Source organism: Podarcis cretensis (assembly GCF_951804945.1).
Source record: "Podarcis cretensis genome assembly, chromosome: 14".
In the NCBI taxonomy this organism is placed as follows: domain Eukaryota; kingdom Metazoa; phylum Chordata; class Lepidosauria; order Squamata; family Lacertidae; genus Podarcis; species Podarcis cretensis.
Genome location: NC_137183.1, coordinates 29,631,098 through 29,645,809, shown reverse-complemented (window position 1 = coordinate 29,645,809; position 14,712 = coordinate 29,631,098). Strand labels below are relative to the sequence as shown.

The 14,712-nt window shown below is 51.1% G+C and overlaps 1 protein-coding gene and 1 pseudogene across 2 annotated transcripts; both read left to right on the top strand.

Annotated features, from left to right (window-relative positions):
• The first annotated feature begins 6,208 nt into the window (after positions 1 to 6,208).
• On the top strand, positions 6,209 to 7,557 carry LOC307202728 (uncharacterized protein). The gene is made up of 2 exons (XM_079952911.1): positions 6,209 to 6,939; positions 7,431 to 7,557. Exons 1-2 carry the CDS (start codon positions 6,235 to 6,237, stop codon positions 7,491 to 7,493), a joined length of 768 nt encoding a protein of 255 aa, XP_079809037.1. The 5' UTR covers positions 6,209 to 6,234; the 3' UTR covers positions 7,494 to 7,557.
• A 4,876-nt stretch (positions 7,558 to 12,433) lies between these two features.
• Positions 12,434 to 14,213, top strand: LOC307202706 (gonadotropin-releasing hormone II receptor pseudogene; annotated as a pseudogene). Its single transcript has 2 exons — positions 12,434 to 12,961; positions 13,986 to 14,213. The product of its transcript is annotated as a gonadotropin-releasing hormone II receptor pseudogene (transcript).
• The last annotated feature ends 499 nt before the right edge of the window (positions 14,214 to 14,712 follow it).

Genomic DNA, 14,712 nt, shown 5'->3' with positions numbered 1-14,712 from the left:
GCCAAGCCCTCTGGCCTGGTGATGCTGTTGCTGTACGCCAAATCAATCTGTAATAAATCCATGCTCATTCACAATTTGATGTTGGGATAGATTGAGCTCAGCATTGTGGTTTGAGCCCCACGTTGGGCAAACGATTCCTGCATTGCAGGGGGTTGTGCTAGATGATCCTCGTGGTCCCTTCCAACTCCACAATTCTGTGATTGTGGATGAGCGGGCTGATCTGGCTTAGGCAAGGAAGCCGGGCAAACCTGACGTCACCCAGCACCTGCCCACCCCAAGCCAGACTGGGGGTTTGAGTCAGGGGTGTTGCTGTTGTCTATAGGAGCACCATCTTTTGGTTTGGGAATCACCTGGTGCTAGGGTCAGAGAGACTGGTCCTGGTTACCTTGGGGATTGCCTGAACCCTTATATCCCAGCTTGACCACTGAGATCATCTGCAGGAGCATCACTGGTCATTCCTCAAATTGGCTAGGCTTATTTGGCAAAAACAAGCAACTGAGCGCTTAGGTCCAGTCCTGTGGAACTCTCTGCCACTTGTGAGTCAGCAGGCGCCTTTTGTGCCAGCTTTTAAATGCCTGCAAAAACCTATGTGTTCCACCAGGTTAACTGATGTCTGTTTTTAACTTTTCCTTATATGGCTTTATTGCTGTAAACTGCTGCGATATATTTTTCATGACCCAGCAGTATACAAATATTTTCAAAAAGAAACAAATAAATACATGAAAATAAGTTAAAGAGGACTTCTCCACTGCCTTCCTGAGAGCACATGCCCGTGTCACCTCGTCTGTCAGTCACTGGATTCTCCTCTACCTGCTGTGGAATGTGAGAGCATGCACGGCCCTGGCACTGAAATTTGTGGGTGCCTGGCCCCTTCATGAGGAATCTTGTGGGTGCCTGGGCATCCAGGGCCCAAGGGAGTTGGCCCCTATGCCGTGGTGTTCTGTATAGAGGAGGAAAGGTCAGGGTTTGGACACTGCTGAATTGGGGAGGCCTTGTCACCATAGAACTGTAGAGCTGGAAGGGACCTCAAGGGTCATCTAGTCCAACCCCCCTGCAATGCAGGTACATTTTGATTATAGAAAAGACTAAGGCTAAGGAACAGCTAAAGATGTGCAAATCCAAGGTTTTTCAGATAAAGAGCAGCTTGGAATGCCCAGTTTGGAGATGAAAAGGCCTCCAGTGATCATTGCAGAGTATGGGTCCGTCCCCTGGCTTTCTCCCACACCACCTCCCACACTGTGGACCCCAATCTCTGGCAGCTTTTCCCAAGCGCTGGGAAATCTGTTTGTGGGTCAGCTTCTCAGGGCAAGGGGGCTGAGTGTGAAGACCTTCTCTCCTCCACTTGTCCAAATAAGGACCTGGGGAAGTGTGAAGAGGCCCCCCGGGCAGATTTCAATCCCAGCTTTGGATCAGTTTAGCTGCACCACAGCTAATGATATTCAAGGTGTGAAGGCAGGGGGGGAATCCGTGGGCCCTGCTGCTGCAGGAGGGCAGAGGCAGATTGCCTGGCAATGGCAGGCAGCAAAGGTCCAAAGTGAAGGGGTTCAGAAGAGTCCTGCAGCTGGAACAAGGCCAAAGCCCACATTGCTCAGCATCCTGGGCTCATGGTGGCCAACCTAATAGTAACTCCACGCATGTGCTATAGCCATCTCCTGTTGTTGCTTCCCAGCCACTGGGGGTGCCTCCTGTTCCTGCTGGTGGTGGTATGACACAGCCTTCATGATTGACAGCTTAGCCATGATTCCTGCATTGTAGGGGGTTGGGCTAGATGGCCCTTGGGTCAGGTGCCTTCCAACACTACAATTCTATGAGCACCAGGGTAGTGCAGTGGTTAGAGTGTTGGACTAGGACCTGGTAGACCAGGGTTCAAATCCCTGCCGATCCATGAAGCTCCCTGGGTGACCTTGGGCCAGTCACTCACTCTCAGCTTAAGCTGCCTTGCAGGCTTGTTGTGAGTTAAAATGGGGAAAAGGAGATCTATGTTTTCATCTTGGAGGAAAGGAGGTGGGATATAAAAGTAATAAAATAAATAAATGAGTAACTAAAGACAACATGAATTTTCCCAGTTACAGGTAGGTAGCCGTGTTGGTCTGCTGTAGTTGAAACAAAATAAAAAAATTCCTTCCAGTAGCACCTTATCTGAAGAAGTGTGCATGCACACAAAAGCTCATACCAATAACAAACTTAGTTGGTCTCTAAGGTGCTACTGGAAGGAATTTTCCCAATACCCCTTGAAGACTCTCCATGCTATGGCCATGGTAGCAAATCCCACAGTTCCATTACTTTTATTCATAGAAATATATTCGTATGATTCCTTGTCCCGACCTTCACCAGAAGATCCCATGGTGGGCATTTATTTATTTTTCATTTATATTCCACCTTTTCTCCAAGGGATTCAAGGTAGTGTACATAGTGGTCTCCTCCTTTAATCCCCACAACAACCCTGTGAGGTAGGTTAGGCTGAGAGGCAGTGACTGGACCGTGGCCGCCCAGTGATGTCGATGGCCAAGTGGGGATTTGAACCCTGTTCTCCCAGGTCTTAGTCCAACACTCGATAACCACTATACTACACCAATTCTAGTAATGCACAACTGTCGAATAGTAAAGTCGTCCTCCTCTGTGCTGTGTGAAGCGGTCCCCCTCTGCTCTAAACCTGCTAACATTCAGCATCATTGGATCGTCCCACTGGGCTCTAGGCTTATGAGAGAGAGAGAAAATATCTCACCATTGCTCCCCTGTGTTGGGCTCATCCCTCCTGTGCAGGTAAGGGGCTGTCACTCATCAGATACCTGATGTGGCAGCAGCCACCACCACAAAGATGCCCTATGCTCCATCCTCCACAAGGGACCCCCCCTGTCATCCAGCTCCCAGGATGCAACGCTTGCATGGGGGTCTCTCCTGGGCCCACCAGTGCTTGCCCAGGTGTGCTGGTGTTTGTGTTCAGCTCTTGTTGTCTCATCACACTTCGCCCACGTCGGTATTTTGGAAGCTGCCTTTGCTCTGCGTTCCCTCTGGATCTTTCCCCAAAAGGTCTGTTTCCCAGAACGGCAAGGCTGGGTTTCCCTGGCAACCTTTACACCAGGGGTGTCAAGGGCCTCCTGGGCAGGGCCTGGGAAAGCTGCCCCCCTGCCCCCGCCGTAGTCCGTCCAGCTGTTTCACACTCTGGGATCTGGGACTGTGGGCTCCAGAGCCTAGTCCAGGGCTCAAGGCAGAATCTGCTGGGAATGGGGGAGCAGGGTGTGTGTGTGTGTGTGTGTGTGTGTGTGTGTTGCTCAGTTTGGAAAACTCAGTGCAATCAGGCCTGCAATGGAAAGTCACCAACACCATCATCTGTTTATTTGAATCCCACTTTCCCACAAATCTGTTCTCAAAGTGGCTCATAACATATCAAAGGAACAAGTATAGCCATTCAATAGATAGATTAGCAAAAATTAGGAATGACATCAACTATATATATATATATATATATATATATATATATATCAATCCACACAAGTTTGCATAAAACAATACAAATAAACCAACCTAATTTAACAGCTTACATCTAAACAAGAGATAAGATTGTGCCTAACAAAGAAATAAAAATTAGTGTACAAATCTCCCACATTGCTCTAGATGCATCTATTTCCAACAGGTTTTTTACTGTGTTTTTATCCCAACTTTTTCCCAAGCAGCTCAAGATGGTGTACATGGTTCTCCCTCTACTTGTTTAATCCACACAACAACCCTGCAAGGCAGGTTAGGTGGAGAGAGACAGTGGCTGGCCCAGGGTCACCCAGTGAGTTTCATGGCTGACTAGGGATTTGAACCCTGGTCTCCCGGGTCCTAGTTCAGTTCTCTCATCACTACACCACACTGTTTGGACTCAAGGCTCAATCTTCATAGATCCAGGGGCCCACCCTACTTCACATCTGGGGTATTGCAGACACCCGCACTCTGGCTCACACCCAGAGGAGCTTGATGGCCACTATTATCATGAGATCTCGCTCCACAGAGAGGCCAGTAAGTTTCATTCCACATCCTCCTAACAAGCTGCATCCATCCATCTGGGCTGGGGATGAATACTATGCAATAACTGATACTAAACTGAAGGAAACTCCTAACAAGTCAACAACCTTGAGGAAGGAGACTCCAGCTCTCTCTCTCTCCCTTTTGCCACCTGAAGTTTGAACCCTTGCGTATGCTAGAGGTTGCTTTGCTACCTCCTGGTGCCCCTCAAGATTTGGGTTGAGTGAGTGCATGTGCCCATATGCCAGTGGCAAACCTTTTTACCCTGTGAGCTGGGCAACCAGCAGGCATCTTTCTGCTCCTCCGCTGGCTGGCAGAGGAGGGGACCCAAAGTTTATTAGAGGGAGGGTGTGACTGGCCTGCTGGGCACATTCCTCAGGCCTCTCCCTGGCCTCCCTGGTGGTGCCAGGTCTCCAGGCTGGGAAACTGTACGCTGGATAAGAAGAGGCCTGATTCTTGAGGTCAGGGCTGATTCTGGTTTGACAAATCGGTATGCCATTCCCCAGTAAAGAAGTCCTGAACTGATTTACAACCAAGGTGAAAATACAATAATAAAATGACAAAAGCAGATTAGAAACAGATTGTACAATATATCCAAATATTTTTGGTGTTGCCCAAGAACACAAAAGACGTATTTGCTTGATGGCAAAATAATGGCAAGGTTGGCTCCAGGTGGGCCTCTTTGGGGGAGAGCATTCTATATATGCAGAGGTGGTTGGGGCTACTACAGAGAAGTCCCTGTGCAAGTGGCTGGTAGGTCCTCCCAGTGAGCAAAGAGGGGCTTCTGGAGGGGAATCGCTCCTGGCACTCTCCAGCTGAGGCCCTCAGGCTGGATTAGATACCGTGCAGGTTCCTGGCACTGGAGGCATTTTCCAGCCACAACAGAACATAAGTGACTTGGGGGCCTAGTGTGTGCCATGCACAAAGAGCCATACAGATCACTGGGAGGCCTACCTTGCAAGGGTGTTGGAAGGGCAAATGATGCTTATGCTGACTGTACCCTGAAAAAGGAAAGGCTAAATCACATGCACCAAAGAGTGACTAGTTAGGAGAGAAACTTGCTTTGCATCACACTCCTTAGAGGCAGGGAGCACAAACCATGTGACTATCAGTCCTTGGACCAAGCCTGGGATTCCCCAACCTGGCGCCTTCCAGCTGATGTGAGTAGTAGTCCAAAAACTCTGGAGGGCACCAGATAGAGGGAGGCTGATCTAGTCCTCCTTTGGCTGAGGAGGGGCTCCATTTTGACCCTGGCCTGTGGCGGGGCAGGGGGCTGCTGCAAACCCTGATGCCTGCCTTTGCCTGTGGCACCTGCTGCCCTTGGGCGCTGCTTTGGCACCTGGGAGCCCCTTCCAATGCCAATGAGGTTTCCTTTGTTCCCTGTCAGTCAGACTCATGTCACATCCCACCTGCCCAAGTTGAGGCGCCCCATTCACCCCCCATAAGAAGCAAGGCCCATTTAGTACAGTGTCCTGTTCTCATAGTGGGCAGCCGGACTTCTATTACGGGAAGCCAACTAGCAGGAGCGGATCACAAGAACACATTTCCCTTCAGTGGCTTCCGGCAAATCCAATTCCATCTTCAAATGTATCTCAAGGGCTGTCACATGGAAGATGGAGCAAGTCTGCCCCGGAGGCTAGGACGAAAACCAATGGATTCAAGTCACAAGAAAGGAGATTCCAACAAAACATCAGGAATAACTTTCGGTTGGTAAGAGTTGTTCCACAGTGGAACGGACTCCCTCAGGAGGTTGTGGATTCTCCTTCCTTGGAGGTTTTTAAGCAGAGGTTGGATGGCCATCTGTCATGGATGCTTTAACTGAAATACCCGCATTGCAGAGGGTTGGACTAGATGACCCTTGGGGTCCCTTCCAACTCTGTAATTCTATGATTCTATTATTCTTTTAAAGCCACGAAAGTTGGTGGTCAGGAGGGCCTCCTGTGGGAGGTAGTTCCACAGTTTTAATTATGCACGGCGTGAAAAAGTCATCGCTTTTCTCCTGAAACTTGTTGCGGGTGGATTAGGGTCTCTTAGAGAAGGGAAGGGGCGTCCCCAACGTCCCCAAAAAGGACCCCCCTCGGCCGGGGTGGTACTCCCCCCCCCCCTTCAAAGAGCCCGGCTTTGATGCGCCGCTGGGCTTCGCGGAGGTGCCAGTTCACACCTTCGGGCCAGCATAAAGGCCGGCGGCCGCCTCGGCGTCCTCCCAGAGCCAGCTCGGCTGCAGCCATGGCCCACGGCTATCCCACTGCCCCACTCGGGAGCCCAGCTCTGGAGCTGCCCTCCTTCTGGGCCGCCCAGCCTCAGCCTCAGCCCCAGCACCCGACGTGGGGATGGCCCGACGGCTCCAGCAGCGCCTCCCCGGCCTCTTCTCCGGACTCCTGCGGCTTCTCGCCCTCGCCCTGCCCCTGGAGCAGCGCGGGCCTCGGGGTCAGAAAAGGCGGCGGCGGCAGCAGCAGCAGCAGCAGCGGCCGTCGGGCCCGGCTAGGCTTGGGGCAGCGCCAGAGCGCCAGCCAGCGCGAAAAGCACCGCATGCGGCGCCTGGCCCAGGCCCTGCACACGCTGCGCCTCTACCTGCCGGCCTCGGTGGCGCCTGCCGGGCAGAGCCTGACCAAGATCGAGACGCTCCGCCTGGCCAGCCGCTACATCGCGCACCTCTCCGAGCAGCTGGGCCTCAGCAAGGAGGCGCTGGCCCGCGCTGCCCGACGCACCCCGACGGCGCCCGATCCCCTAGCTTGGTCTCGCGGCCTCCAGCAGGACCCCCTCGACGCCTCCTGCTGCTGCCGCTCCCCTGCCTCGCCGTCGGCCCCCTGGCTGCTGGGTTCTCCGTCCTGCTCCGGAACCGGGGCCCCTGCCGAGTCCTCCACCGATGGAGGCGGGCGAACAGAGCCGCCCTGGACTGCGGAGCTCGCGGAGCTGGATCTTTCCTCGCAGGTACGTCCCTCGAGCCACACCTGGGCAGCAAGCTCCGTCCAGCGCGGACTGGCAGCGCCTTGAGCATGTGGCCTTTTGCATGCAGCTCTGGACCTCCTCCAGCTGCAAACGGCCCTTCCGACTCCGGCTATTCTCTGCTCCCCTGGGCAGGTTCAAGGGAAGCCTTAAAGCGGGAAGGACCGTCGCAGCTCAGAGCTACGCATGCAAAAGGTCCCAAGTTCATTTCCGATGGGATTTCCAGATAGGGCTAGGAGAGAAACCCTTGCCTGAAACCCTGGAGAGCTGCTGCCAGTCAGTGCAGGCAATACTGAGCTAGATGGACCAGTGGCTCTAATTCAGATGTTCAGTTTCCTGTTCGGCAGCTGAGCATAAGGCAAAGCAGGGGACAGCCAAGAACAGAGCGCTCCTTCTGCCCCCTCCCTGACCACTTGCCCTTGACTGATGCTGACCCCCTACATTGCTCTCTCTCTCTCTCTTGCCTCTCTTTCCAGATTCTCCCCGATGAGCTGGTGGCTTTCCTGGAGGGCTTCCTTCCGCCGGCATCTCAAGGCTGACCTTCACACCCCCTTGCCTGCCCTGTGCCAACTGGCCTGACTGGCATCTGGAAGCTCAGGAGCCCAGTGGGGACATCACCATGGCAAGAAGCGCTCTGGAGCAGAAAGACCCCTCCCAAACTGAAAGACTCTTTCTTCCCTAGAGGCAAGGACCTTCTAGGAAGCAAGGTGCCAGTTAAGCTCTTCTGCCAGCTGCCCCTGCCTTCCCTCACTCCATGTTGCTTTGGAAGTCTAAGAGCAGCTGGCAAGGTTGTGGCATTTGTGAACAAACTTTGCCCTAATCCCTGCTGTGATAGACAAAAGGAAGAGTCACTGGCATGGCTCCCACAAGAGGCAGTGATTGCCACCAACGTGGAAAGGGTTAAAAAAAATTAAGACTGTCAGTGCTGTTTTAAGATTAAGAATGCTGTCAGTGGCTACTAGCCACAATATCTTCTGCCTCCATGGAGGCAGGACATCTCTTTTTGTGTTCTGATGTGTTCTGTCCTTTGCCAGCTTGGCTCTTTGTGGGCTGGCTTTGTGGGTAGGGCAGAAGAGGACGTTGCTTCCAGTGTGGTATAGTGGTTAGTGCGCTGGACTGGGACCCGAGAGGCCAGGGTTCAAATCCCTACTCAGCCATGAAGCTCACTGGGTGACCCCGGGCCAGTCACTGCCTCTCAGCCTAACCTATCTCACAGGGTTGTTGTGGGGATTAAATGGAGAGGGGGAGAACCATGTATGTCACCTCAAGCTCCTTGGAGATATAGATGCAGTGAATCAATGACTCAATCAAGCTCCAAGTCAGAACAATACACAGGGATGAGATGTCAGGACAGAGCCTCTGAGCAAGTGCAGAATAGCTTTCCTTTCCCACTGACCCTAACAAGTCCTGTCCCCCCACACATCTAGGGTTAATTATTGATGTCTTCCCCAAGGAGCCTAGACCAGCATTTCTGTCTCACAACAGCCTATCTGGATCTTTTCCTGTCTGTATTTTTGGGTGTATAGATTGCTGGTGCTGTCGGTGGGGTAACCCTGTTGCTTTTCATTTGCCCTTTGTAGAGATGGAAGGGACTCTAGGGGGTCATCTAGTTCAACCCCTGCAATGCACAAATCTGTTTTGTCACAAGTCCACATCTCCATGACACTTGTGGGCACGGCTATCTGGGGTCAGGAAGTGTTGTGTCGTGAATCTGCTGGTGTCACCCTGCTCTGTTCTCCAAGAGAAGTGGTAGTGGCTTCTCTGTACGTGAGACCAGCAGTGAACTAGATGGAGGTCAATAAATGTAGACTTAATCTTGAGTGGAAGATGGGCTAGGCCACCTCGGCTCACTGGCTATCTGGGGGACTCTGTGGCCTGGAAATTCCTATGACTCTCTGGACTCCTAGGAAGCAATGGATATGGCCTGGAGTCCACTTTTAGGGGTTGGTCTGGCTGCATTGCTGGAAGATGTAAGCCCACGTGGTCAGAGTTATTTGTTCCTTGGCAATTTCTCAATGACATGGCTGCAAAGTGATGGGCCATGATGCCCTTGAAGGTCTGGAAGCTTCATCTGGAACCTGGTACTGAACATAGCGAGGCTACTGATGGGTAGAATCATATAATCATAGAATTGTAGCATTCAAAGGAAGCTAAGGGTCATCTAGTCCAATGCTCTGAAATGCAGGAATCACAGCTAATAAGGTGGTGGCAAACTTACTTTGCATATTCTAAAGCCTTTGCTCAGGTTGCCAGTTCCTTCCTAGGTCCAAAAAGACTCTGTCTGAAGCCTTAATTGGCCTTCCACCTGATGTCTCTACCCCACTCCACTCTGAGATCTACCAAGAAGTTGTGCTGCTTTCTAATCTAGATTAACAGGGCCTTCCTTATAGTTCACCTTAGGACCCTGGAGAGGCCCCTCCCTCTTCTTTTGCTTCCTTTTTAGAGGGAGCTGAAGGTGTTTGAGGGCGTTATTTTATGGATGTTTCTTGAGCTGTTTTCCCCCATTTATTTTTATTAATTTTCTAAATTATTACAAATCAAACTGAATTGCTTTAATAGAATTTCTTAAAATCAGGTTTCCCGCTCCTGTTGCAAACATATATCTGAGCTGTTCTTTTTACTGCTTTTTCCACCTGATTTGTTGTGAGTCTCTAATAATGATATTGTTTCAATACTTCTTATATTAATTGATGTTTTAATTATTTTTGTAGCTCCTCGGATTGTAGCTTTTACCCAGAGAGAACATGTGTGATACAAATGACTGTAAATAAAGAATCCCACTTTAACCTATTTGTTTATTAGAGGTTTATTTAACTGGTCCCAACTCTTAATTCTGCGAACTGATTAGAGAATATTTGACAGTGAAAAGCAATATACAGATTCTGTGAATGAAAAAAACACCCTATACAGTAGTTGAAGTGCAGTAATGCTCCCAAGGCAAAGACAGTTGGGTGGGGCCTTGTGAGTGGGGGTTAACGTGGGTTAATGACGGCCTGTTTCTGCCCCTCCAAACCCAGCGCCCCTGCCAGGGTCACCCCAGACCTAGAGGAAAAGTTTTTACAGTCAGAATTTATTAATTTCAGCCAGGAGGAATCCCATTAATTCCCCTCTGTAAAAACCTCAAATCCGTTTTAGATTTAGCATATTTATTACCAGCTTTCCCCCAAAGGTCTAGGAGCAGATTAGAACAGTACAAAATCAACACAATAGTCTGTAAACAAGACAGCAAACGAAGCCCCTCGGCTTCCTGGGACTTGCAAGAACCAGCGAAGCTGCACGTATGAACACAACCCTGGGCAGGAGTGGGAGGCATGGGGGGGGGGGCTCTGCTCTGCGGTGAGGGAAGAGAAGCCAGACCCCAGTCGGAGGGAGACAGGAGGGCGGCCCGATGGCGCCCCTCGCCTCACCGTACATAACAAAGGCCCAGCAGCAGCAGCCACACTCGACGGGGCGGGCTGGACGTGCGCGGCATGTGCTCCTGCTGCCGCCGCGTGTCAGGATTTGCGTGAGCTCTCGAGTCCGGCTCGCCCCGGCACCCCGCCCCTGCTGGCGACTGCCTGGCGGCTGCTTGAGCCTCTTCCCCCGCCCCCTAATGAACCCACCTTCCTCGCGCAGGGACTTGCTAATCGTCCCGGCGGAGCCTTTGAGATGCAGAGTGCGGCGTCCGTCCCGTCGGAGTCAACCCTGCTTGCGGGCCGCTGCCTCCTTTCTCTCCTGCTCCTCCGCTTCTCAGCACAGCTTGTGGGCAGCCCCCGGGGGCTCCAGAGACCCTAGCTAACAATCGTGTTTCCGTTTGGCCCGCCCGCAGCCCTAGGGAGCCGCTGCCTGTCGGACGGATAACAACAACAACAACAATATATTAGTATATAGCATGGGTTCTCTATTCCCTGCCCCCTGGCTACTCCATTTTATATTATTATTATTATTATTATTATTATTATTATTATTATTATTATTATTGAGTTTATATCCCTTCTTTTTCTCCAAGGAATGGAAGGTGGTGTCTGTGCATCACCCCTTCTCTATTCAATCCCCACAACAGCCCTGTGAGGTGGGTTAGGCTGAGAGGCAGTGCCTGGGGGTCACATCCAATGAGCCTCCTAGCTGAGTGGGGATTTGAACCCTGAACTCTGATCTCTCCTGGGTCCAAGCCCGAGACTCTAACCACTACACCATGCTGGCCGTGATGGAGTCCTGGGTCTGCCTGGGTCCCTCTACTCAAATCCTGGCATCATCCCTCATTTTCTACTGAGATGTGAAAGAGCGCCACTCGTCAAAGTGCTCCCCTTGGTGGCAGCAAACAGCAGCAGGACCCTCACTGGTGCACACTTTTAATGACTGATTGTTAGGCCTTGCTCTACTGGGCACTGGCTTCAGGGACGCCACCCGTTGGCAGACCATCTCTGCATTACAAAGATGTCTGCAAACATGACATGAAGGCTGGCAACTTCAACCCTGCTCTGTGGGAATCCCTTGCAGATCATAGCTGTGCCTGGAGACAGGCAGTTAGGTCATGTATCTACAGCAGTGACCAGCGGAGGAATGACCGCTGAGAGGCTTGCAGAAACTGGTATTGAGAAGCTTTGCTGCCTAGCCTCCATTATGACTAGTAGCCACAAATGAATTAGATTAATTGTCTTTCAAACCCATCTAGGTTGGTGGCCTTTACTGCCTCCTGTGGGAGTGAGTTCCATAGCTCAACTCTGCGCTATATGAATAAGGACTTTCTTTTATCTGTCCTGCGATCTTCCCCAGTTTATAGCAAGAAAGAGATGGCCTTTCAAAAGGTAGCATCTGCAAATGACTTAAGTTTGATCCCAAGGCAAGTGGAGGTGACTCCTGCAAGCACGGAACAGGCTGACAGGGGTTCTCAGGGGCTACTTTCTGATGAGGAAAAAGATGCCTTGTCTGAACTACCTTAGCAGCTGCTGCAGCCATTGAGTCTCTGTTTCTGCTCTTAGCTGAGATGCAAAAAGAAACCAGCCTTCTTTTGCACTTCCAAACAGCCTTGGTATCCAAGCTGGGGTCTGTTTTGGCTGCGTATGCCCCTCCCTCTGGGGGTGGGAGTGAGCCAGTGTGACATGGGATGGTATTAAGAGGAGAGTACAGAAGCCTCTGCCAAGGGCACTGAGCAGCAGGAAGGGAGCTGAGTGGCTAGGTCTGTTGCTGTGAAGAGGAATCAGCCAGGTGAGCTGGGGCAGGTGCCAAGGAGGTAGAGAGGTGGGCAGAGCCTGAGGTGGAGGCTTGGAGGGGCCATGCTTGAGCCAGTTGAGTCAGTGGCTCCGAGAGAGACAGCACAGATACAGCTGCTCCAGAGAAACATCCCAGACAGCTCCAGGTGAGGCAGAATGGGTGTGTGTGGATGGACAGCAAGGGATCTGCTGGGAGAGGGAGTGAGATCCCCATTAGCCTGCACCCTGTTATAACTCAGTTTGTGTGTCTCCCCCGGCTGCCTAGGTGGAAGTGAACAGTCCCCACAATGACCCTGGAGGAGAATTCCAGCGTGGCACCCTGTGGCGGCTTGTTCCCCTTAGAGGGGGCTATGTGGGCCAACGGCAGTACCACGGCAGAAACCCTGAAGCTGCCCACCTTTTCGGCAGGAGCAAAGGCTCGCGTGGCCATCACTCTGGGGCTCTGCATGATTTTGACAGCCTGCAGCGTGGCAGTCCTGTGGGTTGGCATGGGCAAGCCGCAGTCCAAGCGTTCCCAGGCCCGCCTGCTTCTCCTGCACCTGGCGGCTGCCGACCCACTAGTGGCCCTGGTGGTGATGCCCGTGGATGCCGCCTGGAACGTCATCCTGCAGTGGCGGGTGGGCAACTGGGCGTGCCGCCTCCTCATGTTCCTCAGACTCCTGGCCATGTACGCTTCAGCCTTCGTCACCGCCATCATCAGCCTGGACTGCCAAAATGCCATTCTGCACCCCCTGACCATCACCAAGGCCCGCTGCAGGAGTCAGGTCCTGCTGTACGCCTCGTGGCTATTGAGCGCTGGGCTCTCCATTCCTCAGGTACTTGCCCCCCCCTCCCTTCGCCAACTGGTGCCCTTTCAGATTTATTCATTTTATCGCATCCCTATCAAACCTCTTTTCTCCATGGAGCGCAAGGCGGTGTTCACAGTTCTGTTTCCTGCTCTGCATTTGATCCCCACAACAGCCCTGTGAGGTAGGTTAGGCTGAGAGAGGCAGTGAGCTTCATGGCCAAATGGGAGAAGTCTGTAAAGTGGTACCTTGGGTTAAGAATTTAATTCGTTCTGGAGGTCCGTTCTTAACCTGAAACTGTTCTTAACCTGAAGCACCACTTTCGCTAATAGGGCCTCCTGCTGCTGCCGTGCCGCCAGAGCACGATTTCTGTTCTATCCTGAAGCAAAGTTCTTAACCCGAGGTACTATTTCTGGGTTAGCAGAGTCTGTAACCTGAAGCGTCTGTAACTCGAGGTACCACTGTATAGCAATAAAGGTACAGGGTTAGTCTGGGGATCTGCAGGTCATGAGCGTAGTCAGGATTTTTGTTAGTGGGGGGCAGCCTTCATGTTAGCAGGGGAAGAAACTCAAGTTAGTTAAATATTTTTATTGATTTACTTTTTTATTGATTTACGCCCATGCTGCAGGCCAAATTTATAATAATAATAATAATAATAATAATAATAATAATAATAATAATACTCCACCCATCTGGCTGGGTTTCCCCAGGCACTCTGGGCAGCTCCCAACAAAATATTATTATTAATAGAAAAGCGATAAAACATCAGCCATTAAAAACTTACCTGACTTAGCTCCTTGCAAAGCCCTCTTCTGCAAGCTGAGTTTGAGTTGCACCCAAACTTCCAAAAGCTGCAAGCCCCACAGAGGAAGAAAGGCTCCTTCACCAGGAGAGGAGCGTAGCTGTCCTAGGGTGGGATGGCTGCTTCTCTCCTAAAAAGTTGGGGTAAGGTGGGGTGTATGGGGGGGGGGTTGAATTCAGCATGTTGCAAGAGCTTAAAGCCCCATTTTCTCTCCCCCCTCACCTTTGGCGGTTTGCTGTTTCCCCCCTCAAGCTCTTCCTGTTCCGCACGGTCACCATCAGCTCCCTGCAGAACTTCACCCAGTGCACAACGAGGATTGCCTTCACCCAGCGCTGGCACGAGACGGCCTACAACATGCTCAGCTTCCTTTGCCTCTTCCTGCTCCCGCTGCTCATCATGGTTGCCTGCTACTCCCAGATCCTGCTTGAGATTTCTTTTTTTTTTTTGAATAAAATTTTTATTAATTTCCAAATTTTTTAACATAAACAAAAACAACATCAAAACAAACACAAAAACCCATATTTTCTTAACCTTATTTCCATAACCCTCTTTTCCCGGACTTCCCCATACCTTTCCCTTTTTGCATCCTTAATTTTAAACCATTATTCAGCAGCCCTTCTTAACCAATTAAATGTAAATTCATTCTCTTTTTCAATTCCACCCTAAAATTAAACACAATTTTCCGCTGCAATTCTACGTCTTCCTTTCCCTCAGCATTTTAGCACTCCTCAATTTTATAATAGTTCTTAAGATACATCTTAAATTTCTTCCAATCTTCTTCCACAGTCTCTTTCTCTTGGTCGCGGATTCTGCCGGTCATTTCTGCCAGTCCCATAAAGTCAATCACTTTCGCCTGCCATTCCTCCAGCGTGGGTAGCTCTTGTGTCTTCCAATACTTTGCTAGAAGAATCCTTGCTGCCGTAGTAGCGTACAAAAAGAAATTCTTATCCTTCTTCGACACCAACTGGCCGACCATACC

Excerpts from the sequence above, each read along its gene's own strand:
- LOC307202728 (XM_079952911.1), top strand. The coding sequence starts at position 6,235 with ATGGCCCACGGCTATCCCACTGCCCCACTCGGGAGCCCAGCTCTGGAG. Across the intron at positions 6,940-7,430 it reads AGCTGGATCTTTCCTCGCAG|ATTCTCCCCGATGAGCTGGT; the intron begins GTACGTCCCTCG and ends CTCTCTTTCCAG.